The sequence below is a fragment of the Myiozetetes cayanensis genome, unplaced genomic scaffold (genome assembly GCF_022539395.1).
Source record: "Myiozetetes cayanensis isolate MyiCay16 unplaced genomic scaffold, myiCay2020 scf1, whole genome shotgun sequence".
Lineage (NCBI taxonomy): Eukaryota > Metazoa > Chordata > Aves > Passeriformes > Tyrannidae > Myiozetetes > Myiozetetes cayanensis.
The window spans coordinates 85,264,743-85,283,382 of NW_026086604.1; the positions used below are offsets into that span (position 1 = coordinate 85,264,743).

Here is an 18,640-nt window from a genome sequence, read left to right on the forward strand (position 1 = left end):
GGGGCACTGTGTTTGGTTGAGAATTCAGGCAAATTTTGTCTGTGGGGCTGTGGCTGCTTTGTTTTCCAATGAGTTCATACTTAGGAAAGTATTCAGGCATCTCAGGTGTGAAAAGCAGCTCTGGGATCGCAGCAATCTATTATGGCAGAGAATGCCTGCAGATGCTCTGCAGCTTAAGATTGCAAAATAAGAGGAAGAATTCTGTCCTGCAAGTAGCATTTCTGGGATGTCTGAGAAGAGTTTTTTTAGGGGTTTCACATGTCACAGCTGTCCTAAAGCACTAGTGAGCTGAGGAACACCAGCATCTCTGTAAATAACATCCCAAGGCAGGCATTTTTCACTTGGTCAGTAAATTTTAACCACCTCTGCCAAGCACATCCCATGTCCCATGAATGCCTGACTAGCCTAGGTCCTTTAGCTGTTCTGTGTCCACTTTGGAATGTGGTGATACTGTCTTCTGCTTCACAGAAGGAGGAGGGGCTGTTGTGACGGCCTGTCTTCGACTTCGATGATTAACTTGCACGTTTCTTCCTTGCCCATCTGCCAGCATCTAAGAGAGAGAGAGAGGGAGATGATTTCTCATGTGGTGTTGACCGCAGTTACCTGGGCTGTATCCTCATCCTTCCATCCAGAGGTTGACTGCAAACTTCTGCCAGAAAAGTTGCAGACTAAATTTGACAGGATGCTAATGAGCGCCTAGTGATTATAGTCTTCCCCCCTCCTTAGCGCAGGGCCTTGCCAAGCTTGTAGCTGTCTCAAGACATGTAGTTTTGATTTTTCATTTGTGCCTTAGGCAATGTATCTGTATTCCTGCATGCAGTCCATCAGCTAGCTTGCTAGAACAGAAGCAAAATATCAGCATAAATGTGACATCAATGTTTGATGCGGGTTCTGAATTTACAAAAGGGCAGAGTGTTTTACACTGCTTGAAACAAGAGGGAGGCACGTTTGTGACCTTACAGCTGATTTTGTCTTTTAATTCTCTTCTAGGTGAGAGACCTTACAAGTGTCAAACCTGTGAACGGACCTTCACTCTGAAGCACAGCCTGGTTCGTCACCAGCGCATACACCAGAAAGTCAAAAATGCCCGAAACCACGGGAAGGAGAGTGACAAGGAGGAGACCCAGTCGAGGTGTGAAGAAGACAGTGAAAATGAGTCCAATCACAGTGGCGCCAACCCCATCTCAGAAAACGAGTGTGACTCTGCGGGGGCTGTCGGTAGCCATACACCCCTCATGGGAAGCCGAAATGAGTCCCTGGCTGGCACGGTCATGGATTCCCCCTGCGGAGAGGAGAGGAGCGGCGCCTGCCTCATGGAGCCCACCAAGAGCGCGCAGAAACAGACCGCGAAAGACCAGGAACCTCGGGGTGGCTCCGAGCACGAGGGGCCCTCAGGTTTCATTCAAGACTTGCTGGAGATGCACAACGCACCATCTCCCATGAATCACATCCTTGCCCCTGCAGACAGTGCACCTCAGCTCTTGGGGGTTGAATGACTTGCTAGGAGGTTGGACCCGTCCCAGCAGGCAAACTGAAGCCAGCAGAAGCAAGGTTTCTGGAGTCTCGTTTTGGAAGAGCGACCTACAGCTGTGGGGAGAGTATGGCAGACTGGACACGGTGCCATATGCCTTTCAGTATAATAATGCAAGAGACTACAGTATATACTGATTTGAGTGCCTTACTACTTTATTAGATCTTTTGGTATTATAGATTTTTTCAAAAATGATTTTAATATTTTAAAGAATTATTTGGAGAGGACCCTTTTTCATTTAAGCATTAATGTTACCTTTTGTATTGGTGTGTGTGAGCTTGTTCTTGTATATCTGTGATAGTCGCTGTGTTTGTTCTCTGAGCTGGAAATGGGGGCAGTGGGGTGGGAGGCCCTTGGATACCACAGCCAATAACTGGAAGAAAAATGATGTGAATTTCATATGAAATAGTCAGAGGAGATGCAGAGGAGATGTTGATTTATTGTTTTTTCTCAGTAGTTGTTCTTGCATTTGCCACACGGTGGAGCATTAAGCCTGTTGGAGGCCTGAACAACGTGGCAGTTGAAGGTGTTCAAAGTGGTTCAAGCCAAAAGCAGGAAACACAATGAATTTCAACCTCACGCTTGTTTCCACTTTTCAGCATTAGAAATGGTCTTCTGAATCCTAGGGGTTTTTTCTGGCCGTCATGAACTGAGCATGTATACAGAGAAGAGTTACATAGCAACGTAACCTATGGAAATTATGCACCTGCTGTTACATATGTTTGATTTGCTTCAGTATATTATTATTATTATTTTATTATTATTTTATAAATCCATCAGTTCGCTTGTCTCTGCAGTCAGCAGAAACCAATGGGCAATATTTGCCCACGGAGATGCGTAGCGCAGCTTGGATCCCCTCTCGAAGTGTTTTTGACTTAACGCTTTCACCAACTCCTCCTCCTCCTCCTCCTCCTGCTCCTGCTCCTCCTCTTCCTCCTGTGTTGCAGCTCTTCCACTGTACTTTAAATGAAACCCTTCCTCTGACCAGAGAGTCAAGTGGAGGCCAGCGAGGTATCGTCCCACGTGTGCAGGGGTACACCTCACTCGTGGTAGGGTGCGAGTGTGTGCGTGTGGGTGCGTGTGTGCGTATCAGGGGAGAGGTGTGCGAGGACGGGGCCGCGCCGGGCCCTTCCAGGTGCGTGAGAAAGGCACTGCGAGTGCTGGATTAGTCTTGTTGCAATCACATCGGTGACAGCGTGCGTTACTTAAAGAGCAAAGTTATTCCAGTCTTCCAGTTTGAAAGCAAGAGAGAAATGCGAGCCTTACCCTCATCTTGCTACTGTCACGTTCTAGAGCAAGAAAATACTACTGGTAATTAAACTACAGATATACGACATGTTAAAAATAAATAAAATAAATTTAAAAAAAAAATTTAAATTCTTCCTGAGATTTTGGGGTTGATGCTTGAAGACTTGAGGTGTGCGTCTAAATTTCATATCAGTAATTTAACCCCTTTAATGCTGGCAGCTGGAATTTCTCCGTATGGCTCCTGTTGCCGGCAACAGGTGACACTCCGGCCACCAGAATTGAAGGGGTTAAGCGAAATATGTATCCTACTGTAGCTGCGCATTTTTAGGAGTGCGCAGCATTTTTGTTGTCCTTGTTGTTGTTGTCGTTATTGTTGTTTGTTAATTGTCCTTCAGTCATGACCTCTGGGACAGACAGAGCCATAATAGCATTGCCGGAGCCTCACTGTGCTATTCCACCACTGCAGCCCAGCCCAGCCCAGCCCGCACTGTGACCCTCCCTCCTTCCCCCCGCAGAAGTGCTTTTCCTGCTCTCACCAGACATGGAGGAAGTGGGCCTCGGACCCAGTCTATATTATATAATATATATATCTATATATATCTATCTATATATTAAAATTCTCGGAAAATTTCTGGAGACTGAAATCTCACTGTCCAGAATTCAAAGGAAGAGAAGCGTTCTTGAGTAATATTCTTGCAAATAGAATAAGAAAAAATGGTTGAGGTATATGTGATTTCTATTTTTTTGTGGTTGATTTTTTTTGTTTTTTTAAATTTTTAAATAGGGATGTTTGAACCAGTTCCGAAACGAAGCTAATGCCAGATATAGATAAACCAATCACAACCAATGATTCATTTGAAACTCTACCCAGGTGCATTCTACTTAATTAAAACCTGTTCATGCATCCCTTAAATTGTTATTACTATTATAATTATAATTATTATTATTATTATTATTATTATTTTGGGTATTTTTTGGGTTTTGTCCTTTGGTTTTTTGTTTGTTTATTTTGGGTTTGTTTTGTTTTTGTTTTTTTTTTTTTGCAACTCTCCACACTAAACTGCGCAATACTGTGGGGGAGAAGCCATTACTAAACTATATGCTGCAGAACAATGTAGCAAGTAATTAATTCCCAGCATCCTGCCGGGACATCTGCTAGCAATAATCACTATTGATTTAAAGCTTTATTTAGCCTTTATCTATATCCTAGTAGAGTATAAGGTCTTGCCACATTTTATTGACATTTTTATTAGTTGAGTTTGACTGAGAACTGTTGCTGTTGTTGGGGTTTTTTTTTTTTTTGTTTCCCCTCCTTCCCCAATATTAAACTGTGAAATTTATAATGTGTTTAAACTATGGGTGAATCTTAGGCTTTAGTTTGCATGTTCAGCTAATTTGTCTCTATATGATTTTTGTTTGAATCTTTTTATTTTTTTCCTCTCTCAGGGCTTTTACAAAAAAAAAAAAAAACAAACAACAAAAAAAGATCTTCTAAAATTCTTTTTCCTGAGTTGCAATGGACTTAACATGGAGATAATTCAATCACTACATTAAGCACTTGACTGTGAAAGCGCAAAAAAAAAATAAACAAAGGAAAAAAAAAAGAGAGAACCTTGTTTGAGGCTGTTGTGAAATAACTTTCGGGGGCTATGTGACAGTCTGATTCCATTTTCAGAATGATTCATCATCTTCTCTCTCTCTGTGTCTTTTTTTCTCTCTTCTCTCTCTCCACGAAGGAATTTTAATCCTAGTGATTTCATCCCATGCAGGAAACAGTAATAAATGTGTAGAATTCATATTTTTCTAAAGGGAACTTAAACTGCTGCTACGAATTGTGTACAAGACTGGTTTATGCCACATGAACAGAGAATCACACATTTGTTTTGGTACTTTTATTCCTCTTTTTATTCAGTTGTACAGTACTTCCAAATTCAAAATAAAAAGTAAAACTTGTTCTGTATCAAACCATCTAAGCAATAAAATGTTATATTTAAAAATTATAGGTTATGAAATGGACGTGGCTCTTCTTGTGCGTTTGTTGTAACTTGCTCTCAGACTTAGTTCTGCTGGAGGATGATGTACAAGCCAGATCTTATCTGTGCCAGTACCATCAGTATTTCTCTTCCTTCAGTTGGTCTGAGTTTGAGTTGCAGATGATTGCAGCACTCTGAAAAGGCGTGTTCCTTTAGACCACCGTTTTCTGGTAGTCGAGCCCCTTTGAGATGCTGCTTTTCTCCTGGTGTAGTTCCTCAGCGCAGCAGCCAAAGACAACAGGAAGGTACTTTGGTGCTGATTTTCCTGCATAGGCGTTGGGTCAGGGTTCTCTTTCTTTTCTTTTATTAATTGTAGCCCCACGGTCACATAAGTGAACGTCCTTCCAGCTGTGGTGATTAACACTATATCAGTTGTTTTCTGTGTAAATTAAGTTGGTTTCTGCCACTGTAGTTTTCTTCTTGCATAAATGTTTATGGTTGTGAACTCTTTGGGATGTATTCAAAAGCCACGTTCATGTGTCACAAAGAGAGAAATCCTTTGTTTTAGCTTGTCAGAGCTGCCTTAGTTGCATTTTATATGCCTTCCTATAAATAAAATGCATTTCACAGGACAGTGAGCCAAAGAATCATCTGAGTTGTGTATCCAGCTCTGGAGGTCAGGGAATTGCAGTGAAGCTGAAGCATCCCCATCTTCCTAAGTCCTGCTGCGGTGGCTCTTTCTGGCAGAGAATTGAACCAGGTTCAGAATGAGAGAGACAGACTTGGGATGAACTGCTGCTGCTTTCCTCCCTCAAGCCTCCTGCACCTTCCTGACAGAGGTCAAAATTCCTCACAGCACTTCCTCTGGTGAGGAGCTGGGCCCTCGTCCCTGAGGAGGGCCAGGTTAAAGAAAAGCAGTCAGCTGGCCAGCTCTGCCCCAAACCGAGGATACCCGATGAAGTGGGGCTCTGTGAATGCACTCTAGGTGGGCTGAGGGGGTGGAGACATGATTTCTGAGGGAAGAAACCAGCAGAAAATAAATTTTCCCTCTCCCACCCACTGACCTGTGTCTCCTCTCCTCTCGTGAGACTGATGGGAAGCTTCCATCCAAGTGGTGTGGGGACCTGTCAGGAGGTGTAAAATCAAATGGGATGAGTTTATGTGGCTAGGAAGTGACTGTGACTAGTTAATTACAAAATAGATGACTTAGAAAGCACTTGGTTCTTGGCCATGGAAGGGGTTATAATTGCTGTGCTCAGCCCTTTTCTCCTTCTACCTCAATTTACTGTGACTATTCACAGGTTGGGCATTTCCCTGCTCTTCTTGCCTTTGATAGGGTAATGCCCTGCAGGGCCAGCTGAACTTTGCTCCTTGGTAGCATTTCCCTTTCCCTCTTTTTGCCTCCACTCCTTCCCACAACAACTCCAGTGGCAGATCTGGCCTGAAATACCAGGTTAACAGAGAGGTGGGGAGGTGGTGGTGGTGTCTCTGTGTGTCCTCTCCAACTTGCTGCTTCCTCGCCTCATTCCCTAAAGACTTTTTTCCCCGCTGTGTTTAAAGGTGCAGCTGCAGGTTAATTCTCCACGTGGATAGAGAGTGGCACAGCCCCTGTCTTGTGAATCCATCTCACAGCAGTGCCTCAGGAATGGAGGCCACATGCTTAGCTCAGAGCATTTAAGGTTTGGGGAAGGTAAAAGTTTGTGCCACCACAGGGATGCCTGGGCAGCGAGGGGCACCAGGAGCTGTGGGCTGTGGGAATGGGCTGGAGATAGCAGGATTGGGTAAAAACTGGCTATCCCAAAGCAGGGTACAGACCCTGATTGGAGCATCTTCTGCATTTTTACTGCTACTAAATTGCAAATAGGTAAAGAGAAAGCAATAAAGGTATTTGTTTGCCATTATCCAGTCACAAAGTAGCCAGAATCTGAGGGATGGGAGGGCTGAATGCCTACACCAAGGTTCTCAGAAAGTGAGTACAATGAGAAATAATTTGCTGTTGACACTTAACACAGTGTTTTGACCTGTTCTGTTGAAAAAAAGCCTTTCTCAAATAAAATTGGTGACAATTCAAGTAACAAAGGTGGCAAAGGGCAAAAGTGTACTTGAAACTTTTCCCTTTTCACCAGTCTCCAGTCTGGGGAGTCACACATGCCATATGCTTTAGGCCTTTGTGTAGAGTTACAATGGGATTGAAAATAACACTTTTAGAAACCCTGAGACTTAGGATTACCTGTAAAAGGGAGACAAGACCCCAGGACAGAATAAGTGACACTTTCTGTATGTCAGTGTAAGAGGTGCCATTTTTCATCACCCACTCTGACAGTGCAGGAAAAGAAACAGATGGAGAAATGCATTGGATTGTTTAATCAGAACATCTCTTAAATGCTGGACTGTGAAAAAAGGGGCCACGCCAGCATTTCCAAGAACCTGAGTACTGGAATAGCCAAGATCAGGGAGGGAAGTGAATAAAACCTGTACAATGCACCAGCATCTTCTGGTGTTGCAGGTCACCTGAGCCTCCAGCCAAGGAGCTGCATAAAAAACTTTTCTGCCGTACTCCCCTTCCCTGGCACTAACTGTAATCACCTGTGCAGGGGAGGGGCTGTGCTGCAACAGCAAAAGGCAACGAGGGAGATGCTGGGTTTTGTGCTCTGATCTGTTTAAATAAAGGAATTGACTTGGGGGATTCTGAAAGCCTCCTTAATGTCAGGGAAGAGCTGAATGTTTCATGAAAAATGGTCCAAAGTTTGGGAAAAGAGGAAGAGTGTGTGTAGGAAAAGGTATGTATCTAGCCGAAGCGGGATGGCATGATTTGACTCGGTATCTGCACCTTGGTTGTCTGTGCGGTGTCTGACCAGGGTACGTGATCGGTCACCTGGCTGTGTGTGCACTGCAGGTTGGTGGCATATCACCATTTCACTGTGGTGACCCCTGGACTTTGAGTCCTGGGTGTGCTCTGGAGTTCCTGGGTTTGGCCTCCAGCTCCACACTGGAGCTGTGCTCCTTGCTCCATGTCCTCACATGCACACACAGGGAACAAGGGAAACAAACATCCAGGAGCATATTGTCACTATCTGGAAACCGGTGACTGCAGCTACCTGCAGATTTGCTGCTGGATTTCCCTAGTCTTTGGAAATCAGTGCCATGCTGGATCATAGGATTAGAGAAAATGGAAATATCCCTAAAACGACAGGAGGCTCAGCATAGCTGGGGTTTCTTAGCCAACAGCTCTGCTGAGCGGGTGTATGGTCATAGCCTGTTCCTCTCATTTTGAAGAGCATTAACAGGAAAAGTGGTTTGTTCATGGAGCCCCATCTCATATGTCTGAAGCATGTCCTGCAGATGCACAGACTTGTACTCAGCAAGTTCATACCTCTTGGCCTTTCTCAACATGACCTCAATGGTATCTTTCCTAGTCCCCTCAGCTGAGGATTGTGTTTTGGGAATGCAGTTTGAGAGGACTTAGCTCCTTCTTGACAATCCTGAAAGGATGATTTATAGCAAGAAAGCCCAAGGTGTTTCTCCCACACGTTGAGCGGGTGTCAGACACAGGTGGTTGTGCGCCCTTGGCCCTAGGACAAGCGAGAGACTCATTTGTCCAGTGGTACTCACGTATTTGCTTGGGAACTATTAGAGGACTGGGAAGGGGCACAGCATAGGGAGGAGCGCTCTGGGACAGATTTAGGATCTCTCACCAGCTGCACCTCTACAGGTGCAAAAGAGCACCATCCCTGTGAACTGCCAGGGCCCATCAGTGGCTTCACCTGGGAAGGGAGCCCTATTTAAAGCAAGGGATGGGGTGAAGGTTAGGTTGTGGGTAAGTGTGTTGTGCTCATGAGCAGCAGCACGTTCAGCATTGTAAAAAGATGTTTATGAAACTTTTTTTCCAGAAATACCATTTTTTAAAAAGGAAATTAAGTGGTTTAATAGTTGGGAGAAATACAGTGGAGAGTCAGAGGGCAGCTGGCCTGCTCCAAGACAGCAGTGAAGACACAGGCTGCTGGCAGGTTACTGCACAGAATGGGATGCCCAACAGATACAGGAGCTGTATCTTGCTGTTGCTATATGCAAGGGTCACCTCAGGTAAGTGGCATATAACCTGCACACACATGCCAGAGTGTTAAAGGGGTGCCAGACAGACAAAAAACTTGATTGATTTCTCTAGGGAAATCAAAACCTTCAGAGTATTGCTAGCTAAGGTGCCAAGATGCCTTCATTTCAGGATGCATCTGAAATCACTCTGTAGAGGTGAAACTAAATGGAGTTGAGAAACACTGTTGAGTTTTTCCTAAAGTTCTAGTAGTGCCTCCTACTTTCAGTTCTCAAGTCCCCCCTCAACCTAAAAAAATACCCTCACAAAAGGGAAGCAGGTTTTTTCTCATATATTAAACAGTAGTAAGTGGGAAGACTCCTCTGGCTCACCCAACCTCACTGTGTAATGCAGTAAACGTTGTAGCAATCCTCTGAGTAGTAGGAACTGAAAATAGCTTTCTCCTTTGCTGTGCTAGTTTATTTCTCCTGTGCCAGATCTGTCTCTTGTTTGTCAGGGAAAACTGCCAGGAGTGTATGAGGAAACTTTGGCCGATGGGTGTTTGGAATACGCTGTTGTGAAAGCGCTTGAACTTCTCTAGAGCCCTTTCAGCAGAAGGTTGTGAAGCAGCTTACGAACATCAGTTAATGGGAGGCTGTAAATAAGAGAAATCTGCTGGAGAAAAGGCTTTTCATCGTGAAAGGCCTGATCTGTTTTCATAATCTCGAAGGCAGAGGTTAATGCAGTAAAGGCCAGCGTGGCTGTGGGCTCACTTTCCGTCGGTAATTTTTAGCCTGTAACCACACGTGGAGCACAGCCGTGCTGCTCATAAAGAGGTGCCAAGGTTAGGACAAAATGTCAGCCAGAGGGTCGGTGGCTCTACAACAGGGCATGACCTGAGCAGCTGGGGCATGAGGAACAGCAAAACCTGCCTCTTGGCAGCAAATGTGCAGAGAAATGGTCCTTCCCGAGTGTGTGCACATAGGACTATCAGCCCCTGCCCCCCAGAGAGGGAGTGGGTGCAGGAACAAGGTCAGTTATGTTTAGGTAACTAAAGCAATTGATATGTTAACCTTCCTCCCATCTCCTGATTGTACAGAGAATGACAGCTTTAGTTTATTTTAAATGAGCAGCATCTGACTTCTAATGAACCTGCACCCAAAAGAAATATTTGTATTTTATTTTTGGATGATGGTAGTGCTACTTGTGAGATGTAGGCTTGTTTGACCATTACCTCTCCCAAGTATTTGCAACTCAAGCTTTACCACGACCTGTGCTTGGGAACAGGAAGGTGACCAGGTAAAACCTAGCTGTAGACAAAATGTAACCTTCGTCATTGCTGTTTTCCTCTCGTTCTAGCGAAGCACAGCCCTTCTTGATGCACAGGGCTCCCAGGGAGCAGCTGGGGAGGAGGTAGCACATGGCCTCCCATGTTCTACCACATGCACTGCTGCTGAATGGGATCCAGTATTCCTGGATTTGCACACTTTGCCAGAATGTCGCTTTTTGGTGGCAGGATGTTTAACACCATTTCATCTGCTGCCTTCGAGATGCCTGTGTGACTGAGGCTTCAAGGTTACATGTACCAGGTCCATTATATTCCACAGCCAGAGAAAATCAGAGTATCAACCTGCCTGCATGTACACAGCAGTCTGTGAAGTCTGCACCACAACACAGTGAGTTCGATTTCTGATCTCGTGTCTAGATCACTATCTGTCAGCATCTTTTGGTGTTAAAACCACAGGGGCTGTCTAGCACAGCTACCTGAGACACAGAGCCTGTTAGAAAATGAGCCAGTGTTGTAGGTGAGGGAAAGAGAGAGATCTGGAGAACTGAGCCAAATATGCACCCCGTGGTAACATGTTCTGGCACAGGATGCAAAGCCACATGCTGCCTCTATTGCATTTGGCTATTACTTTTTGGTGAGTGCACCTCTTTGACAGTTTTGAACTCTTTTTCTGAACCAAAAGAGTCTTTAGCAGCTGTAAAACACATGCTTAAAAATGAAGGTACTTAATTTGAACAACACTTAATTAAAAGTGAGAGCAGCCTCTCCCCCAATTCCTTCCAGCAGTGTTTTACTGAACTGCAGCTGGGGGATGTTTTGCAGTTCGTTAGCGGATCCCTGAGGGCGAGTACTTATTCCCACTATAGCAAATCAGTGACATCTGGGTTGGTGCAATTCTATAAATTCAGCAAAATAGGAATGAGGGGTGAAGGCCCTTGGGGATTGTCACAGAAAGAAATGAGTAACTCCAAGGAGAACTGCACCTAACTAATGGAACAGTGACACCCAGTGAGATGCTTTAAACGGGAGCAGGTTGAGTTCAGTCTCAAGAGGACCTTGAGGAAACCTATCAGACTACTAACACAATGGAAAGGAGTGTAGTGCAGTTTTTAAAATACAAGATAAATCCTATTTCATGCACCACCTGTCCCATGGTGCCTAACAGCAAGATGTGCTTCCTGGTTTACAGCTTGCTTGTAGCAGCAACAAGATAGAATTAAGAGGACAAAATGTCATTTTCAGCCGTGAAAAATTAATTCCACTCTCCATTAATAAACCACTATTATAAACAACCAAGTAACTTAAGTCTTAAATACTGGCTCTAAGGAAAATGATGCACTTCCTAATCAAGTGTTTTCAGGGTATTTAAACTTGCTCCTAAAATATAACCTGTTATTTTGGTGACAATGTTTGCCACACTGTATGCAACAGTCATCAGACACTATTTAAATTCTAGCATTTCCTTTGCACTGGAAACCTGCAATAGGGTATTTTAAGACCTTCTTCCCCGCTAAAGGAAAGAGTGTGTTCTTCCTTTCCTTCTCTCTTGGAAACTTAGGAGTGGAAAACTTGCCAGCTGACGCTGGGATCGAGCATACTGTCCTGGCAAGGTCGTGTCCCCTGCTTGCTTCTGCAGTGCTGTGGATCCAGGCTCAGGCAAGGAAGCTGCTTCAGTGTTCTGAACAGTCTGGGCTCTTTGATCCAACCTTCAAGGTAAAGCTGATATGAGACCCTATTTTTATCTGACTGTGGTCAAGGTGCATATGGGGTTAAAAGGTCCAGTGTAATATAACTCTAACCCCAGGAAAACTGGCTGTGGGGCCAGCACCAGGACAGCAGATGGCAGAGGCAGTGTATATGGAGCATCCCTATAAACCTTGCCTCTGCAACACCTTGCACTGACACAGCAGGTGGCTACAGCCCTGATGTTTTGTGGATGCAAATGCAAGACACAACCACTTACAGCTTTTCTGACTTCACACGTCACATCTGGCAATTATTTTCTGAAAGGCACAGAAAAATAAGAGTGCTCAGATTTACTTTGGTGACCAAGATACAGCAAGGAATGATTAAGAAAGCAACAACAGTTGCTCTAACCCATCCAGGTAGATGCTGCTCTTTGAGAAGGGGCTAAAACTCTCTTGTCTGTTATGAGGAGCATTTGTCACAGGCTTGGGAGATCCCTCAGCTGGTAGATTTGGGTATTGCTGGCTGTAATAATTTCCATCTACTGAATGCGGTTTTGTATTTTATCTCCAGGGTAAAGGCTTTAATCCCACATGCTCCACCACTGCAGCTTCATGTCTATGAAAATTGTGTTGTGCAGCTCCATCCAGGCCCTGCATGACAGGACTGAACCTTCTTTACTAGAATATACGCCGTGAGATCATCTTGAAAATCTCCCTTATTCAGACAGTTGTGAGACTAAGTACATCACCTCCAAGTATTCTCTTTGCTATGTGAAAGAGCCAGCTCTTAAGTGGGGGTTTCATTATGTGAATTTAAGTGGCACAGAGAAAACTCAGTTAAGGCAGGACAAGTTGTGGTTTCCATGTCAGCTGAACAGACAGAGAGGGAGGAGGAAAGGGCAGGTTAAGTTTCAGCTTTTCCTCATCAGTTAAGGGACTGAAATGTTGTAATGCTGAAATATTACTGCATCTTGGCTAATAAAAATTTATAGCAAAGACTACTAACATGAGGGGACAGAAAAGATAAGCAGATAGATAGACTGCAATAACTGGTTTAGAAAGAAGAGATACCAAGATGAGATCTTAAAAATCTATCTTGATCTCTTCAGGGAAAGATGAGGCAGGCTTCAAATTTCAGAGTTCTTTTTATGTCTTCTAGGACCTAAAAATACATCAACACATCTGCTTTTAATTTTTTCCCTTATTTATCCACAGATATAGTTCACAAATACAGGAGTCCCAGCATCCTTTATTTTTAAGCCATTTTTGTTAGCTTTTTTCACCAGGAAGTCTTACCTTGTTCTGTTTGGATGCAATACACCTGCTGGAACTGCTACTTTCAGAATTACTGCCTGGAATGTCACTTTGTTTGGTCAAATAACAGCATTCATGGAAACACCGTAAGGATTTGGCTGTATTAGAACCTTGTGCTTCAGCAACCTTTAAGCATCTTAACAAATCCTTTTTCCATTGCCTATGGTTTAACAGGTTATTCTTTCTAGAAATGTAGAGGAGTATGGCTCAGTTTTAACTGAGCAGGATTCAAGAACTTACTGAACATTTTCCCAGGGCCCTCCCTCATTCTTATAAAGACTTCTAATCTTAACTATGAGTCCACTGTCCAAAACAGAGTATTTGCTCAATACTATTTCTATTCCAACTACACTTGTAGAGAAGCAGCTTTTTAAGAATACTATGTTTTTACTCTTTGCATATTTACAAGTACAGGTTGCTTATCAAGGAAAAGGCCTTTCTTTTTTGGTGCCATACTCATGCTTTATTAAAAAAAAGAAAAAAAGCTACACAATGCTAAGAGAAAAAAAATCAAGTATAATTAACAAAAAACCTGCAGCTGTTTTCAAGAGATCTGATCTCACTTATAAATGGAAGTCAGCAGGTAAAAACCTAGATGTTAATTCAACACTTCAGTTGCAGTACAGCTAAACTTAATCATCCAAAACAATCAGTCATTCTTAAACTGACTGTTGATTGTAGCTACACAATCAATCATCTGTATCAATTGATTAGAAAAAGTCCCTGGGAAGATTTAAAGATAAATGGAAAAATATCAGAAGAATATTACTTAGCCCGCCCATAAGCTTTTGCAGAAAATAAGAGATCTTTCTGGCTTTGCTCTCCTTTTTAATTTCAATGCAATTGCTCTGTGTATTTTAGAAATGTCTAAGTGTAAAGCTGCTGAGTTCTGTTCAGTGAGGGGACTAAACTGGTACAATACGTATCTATGTATGCAATTGACAGCAAGCTACACTAGTGCTATGTCTTACTATCTCCATGGAAGTGTATTGTGCAAGTCTCAAATAACTTCAAAACACTCTTGAAACAGCCCTTGTGTCACTCCTATGAGGTAGGTAGTGTCCTTCCTTTGGAGAAGAAAAGAGAACAGACTCTTTACTGCTCAGTACATCAGGCACACTGAACAACGGGACAGCCAGCCCACATTATTATTTGGCTTCCCTGGTACTTCCCTGAATTCAGAGCTTTCACCTGCAACATTTTGTTTAGCACCATGCATTCCAGGAATAATCAGTGAATGGTAATTTTGATTATACCTCCTCCAAGCTAAGGAAGAGCTTCAGCATAACTCTTTAAACAAGCACTACCATCACTAGTCTGCTCCATTCAGCTCTACAGTCTACAGTTTAATGATTTTGTACATGAAGTATTAAGGTGATGCTTCAATCCTTTAGTCTGACAGCAGCCACTCTTCTTTCTCAGATTAAATGATACCAGGAAAAAATGAACTGCTGTCACGAAGCAGACAGCATACAGAAGGCTACAAGTATCACATGCAGTTCACGTGTAGCTCAATTAATGCTTTGTAGACATGAACTCTAAAGCAGTTTTTCTTACCCCACGTGTAGAACTGTTAAGTCTTCACAATTTTTTGAGTAAGTTAAGGAGCTGTGAGAAAGGAATTAATAGTGTTCCTTCACTCCAATGCCATAGTTTATGTGCTGCCTGAAACCACTTTAATATCTCTTACTAACAAGGAAGAAAGTCCGGTCCACATCTTTTACAGTTCTCATTTTGAAACTTTCTCAAAACCTCACAGCAGTGGTGTGGCAGTGTACTAAGCCAGCTGAATCATGGTGATAACTCTAGATTATAATAAAGCTTAGGCTGCCACATGGAAAGGGGTGGCATAGGGAGAGGCAGAATTGCTGCTGTCTCATCTTTAAGCCAGTGAAATGATACCCCACTCAGCTGATAATAATGATATCCAGTAACATACCTGTGACACTAAGCTATCTCTGTGTGTTTAAAAATTGAGTAGAAAATTCAAGTACCAAAATAAAAGTTTCTAACTAATGGGATAAAGCAGCAACTGTGTTCTCTCATTTGAAGAAAAATGAGTACACTGGCTTATTCACCAGAAATAATTTAGAGATGCCAAAGTTCAGTTACCACTGCATACTGGAATGTTCTTGCTAAGTTTCAACTACAGCAAATTAAAAGAGAAATGAGTAATCCAAAACTGTTATGACATTTATCATGAGCAGTAGAGGTCTACTAGCCACTGTTCTTATGAACTGCCTCTGGCTCAGAAAGTCACTGTGAACCATCCAGTGAATGCCAAGTTGTATGATCAGAAAGATGGGCTTGGTACAACTGGACATGGCCAGTGCTGATTCCTATGCAAGATGCCTCCTCTCTTCTTCATGCTTAGAGCTTAAGCATTTGGAGGGTAAATCACCAAGAGCAGAGAAAAAGCTCAAACCTTCTAGTACTTACTTCTTATTTGTACAGTCCTTCAGCTTCTAAGGGCCACACTTGCTCCAGGACTCATTCAGTAAGGGCTAATCTATTTATCTCAACAAATAACACTAGAGTATTACAAATTAGCATCCTCTCTTCTGATCCTTTGTCTTTTTTCCCCAGCATACCATTGTATCTAGAGCAGCTCTCATCACACCCCCTCAGAGAGTACCTTTGATCCTTGGAGAGAATTACAGCACATAGTTCAAGATAACCTATTACCAGAAATGAAAAAAACCCCTCTTGATGTGAGGTTAGAGACATAATCCAAGAGAGGGAACTCAGAAGTTCAGTGTATCAGGTGCTGCAATAAATACAGGGCTTTAGTACATAGAGTCATTGAATACATAAACACTCTGTTGAATCAATGCAAGCTTGAACATATGCCCTCAAACCTACCACAGAATCAGTCAGATTACATCACTAAAGGCAAAAAAAGTTGTTCCATGCAACCTGAGTGGAGATACTCCTTACGAAGGCAGCATTCAACTGTTTGCTAAGTGATCTGTATGACAAAGAAGCTATCTTAACTGCGAAAAATATTCTGCCTGGACTAGCTATGTCTTCAGAAAGTTGAACAAAGCATCTCTTCCATAGCAAGATGAGTCAAGAACATCTTCACAGTTCATTCTGGCCAAGTGTATAATAAAATAGTGCCAGTACAGGTAGTTTCAGAGCTTAGATGCTTCAAACACACTGTGACAGGATTTGGAAATACTGCTCAGCATTCCCTGACTCAGAAGCTCAGCCCCTGCAGAGCAAGTGTAGATCTAAAAGAAGATTTCCACAAGTAGGGATCAGGAAGGGGAGGAAAAGAAGACAGAGGTCTCAAATTGATGCCTCTTCCTGACCTCAACAAGCTTCCAGATAACCTTCAGACACAGGAAGAGATGCAGCTGAGATGCAAACAACTCAAGCCTTGTCCGAGTGCCTGAATGGCAGCAAACTGACACTCTGCATATCTGCTCTTTTCCCTGTCAGTTAAATTCCTGAATGCAGTGGATATGGATCAATACCTCAGTACCTGGTAATCACGTAAGCCACAAAAGGGAATCTCATTTTGATTTCATAGAGCTTTTCTGCTTGAGTACTGAAATAACATGTAGTTAGTGATGAATATGCATCTGTGTTACTAGTAAGAAAGACAATGTGAGAGAAAAAATAACTCAGACCAGTGTACTGAGCAGCAGAAAGATGGGTGAGATTTAAAAAAAATAATAAAGGGTGAATTAAATAGCTTGCCAATAAAAAAATTCTTTGACGCCAACCATTTTTCAAATTCAGTTTCAAGTGTGTACAGCAAATCCTTGTAAAGCTTTAAAAAAGCCCAAAATCAACATCTGGATACATATGGCATTCTAGTTTTTAGGAGAGAGAACCAAGAACTTACTGAAGAGTTGTTCTGTCTTGTTCAATAGTTTCTTGAGTAAACATTGCAGAACTACCACTATGATCTGCATACTTAAACTGCTGGCACGACTCAAATAACTAACCATTTAACAAGTTGGGTATAAAAAAAATTTATGTAGTAATACCAATTCAGCACACAAATTTCATGCTTCACGAGTTCTGCTGCTGTGTAAGAGTCTTTCTAACATCTATGCAGATAAGTTCAGATTTTTAGGTCACTGCATGCCCAGATCAAAACAGCAGCAAAATATCTACCACTACAAGCAGCCATACCCAATTGTGCCTTTAGAATGCAAACTATGCAGAAGTCTAGATGATCAGTGCCTTGCCACTGAAATGGGGCCACACACACAAACTTCAGTGTGTGCATGCTGTAAAGAACGTTACTTACTGAGGAAGAGAAATGCATACAGATTTTGATACAGATAGGATACAATCAAGACTGATTAAGTCACTAGACATTCAGATTAGGGAGAGGAGAAAAATCCTTCAAAGACAATGTACAGATGACAAGCCAGCATTACAAAGAACTCTAAAGGCACATTTCAGGTAACATGTTTCTGTTAAGACCAACCGCTTACACACGCAGGCACAAATCTTAATGGGTACCTCCCCCCACCCCCCAACAATTAAAAAAAAAAAAATTAAAGAGAAGTGCATTTTCAGTAATATTAACACCAGTTAATCTGTTCAGTCCAAATGTTTAGCAGTATTTTCCTTATGGTGATATGGATTCTCTGCACTACTCCAATCCAAAAAAACCCAAACAGGCAGGATTAGTAAAGGTTCAACTGTTGTACTTAGTTAACATTACTCATCAGAGCCCACTGGTCTCTTCTGTGCCCTCTTGGAGGGCAACCTCCTTGGTGAAGCTTTATCTGGATAGAAAAAAAAAAAGAAAAAGAGTTAGAGCTGCATCAATTGCAATTGTTACATGACCATGTATTTTTCTTCTCCCAAACACAAGACAAACTGCCTTGCTAATGCAATGTATCACCACAGAGAAGCCAATTCAAGCAACTTGTTCAGCCTTTTTCATCCTAAATAGAAGATAAAAAACCCCATTTCCATTCTGTAAGATGCAACTGCAGGGTGAGGTTTGCCTTATTTGCCAGTTACTAAAATGCAAAAAAACCCAAGACCAGAAACCTACACCATCTCCAACACACTCTGCTGTTTAGAAAACTTTAATGTTTGGTAATTACACTTTCATAAAGATAATGAATTATTTTGATCAATACTGACTTGAGTTTGCCTTCCTGAAAAATTTATGATTGACTCTCCTTTAAGCAAATTTGTCTTGCATGAAGCATTTCCACATTCATATAGATTACCAGCTGAAGATGAGTGTTTTTCTTGTGAAAAGCCCCACTTTTCCCAAAAGCATCCACATTTGACTATGAAGATGAACTTTGTAATCAGATATGGGGATTCTTGACTGTGAGGGTGGTGAGGTGCTGGAACAGGTTGCCCAGAGAAGCTGTGGCTGCCTAATCCTTGGAAGTGTTAAAGGCCAGGTTGGATGTGGCTTAGAGCAACCTGGTCTAGTGGAAAGTGTCCCTGCACATGGCAGGGAGGTTGTAACTAGATGAACTTTAAGGTCCCAATACAAACCCTTCTGTGGTTCTATGATTATTGTAGAAAAGCTTCAATATTCTGTATGAAGTGCTGAAGTGATTGCTATGTGCACCTGCT

The 18,640-nt window shown here is 42.5% G+C and overlaps 2 protein-coding genes across 9 annotated transcripts in view; one reads left to right on the top strand and one right to left on the bottom strand.

Moving 5' to 3' along the window:
- The window catches only part of RREB1 (ras responsive element binding protein 1), a 125,018-nt gene extending 119,679 nt beyond the window's left edge, over window positions 1-5,339 (top strand). For 4 of the 5 annotated variants that reach the window (XM_050306462.1, XM_050306488.1, XM_050306470.1 and 1 more), the window contains one exon: window positions 991-5,339. In XM_050306462.1, the coding sequence (XP_050162419.1) occupies window positions 991-1,496 (506 nt within the window). In that variant the 3' untranslated portion in view covers window positions 1,497-5,339. The remainder of the gene's footprint in view (window positions 1-990) is intronic. The other variant, XM_050306497.1, reaches the window with a different exon arrangement.
- The window catches only part of SSR1 (signal sequence receptor subunit 1), a 28,874-nt gene continuing 10,681 nt past the window's right edge, over window positions 448-18,640 (bottom strand). Inside the window, exons 8-10 of one of the 4 annotated variants that reach the window (XM_050306533.1) lie at window positions 17,760-17,823; window positions 5,817-5,876; window positions 4,657-5,492 (exon numbers count right to left, since the gene is read on the bottom strand). In XM_050306533.1, the coding sequence (XP_050162490.1) occupies window positions 5,468-5,492; window positions 5,817-5,876; window positions 17,760-17,823 (149 nt within the window). In that variant the 3' untranslated portion in view covers window positions 4,657-5,467. Of the gene's footprint in view, window positions 551-4,656; window positions 5,877-12,987; window positions 17,824-18,640 lie in introns of those variants that run through there. The other 3 variants (XM_050306522.1, XM_050306511.1, XM_050306542.1) reach the window with 3 other exon arrangements.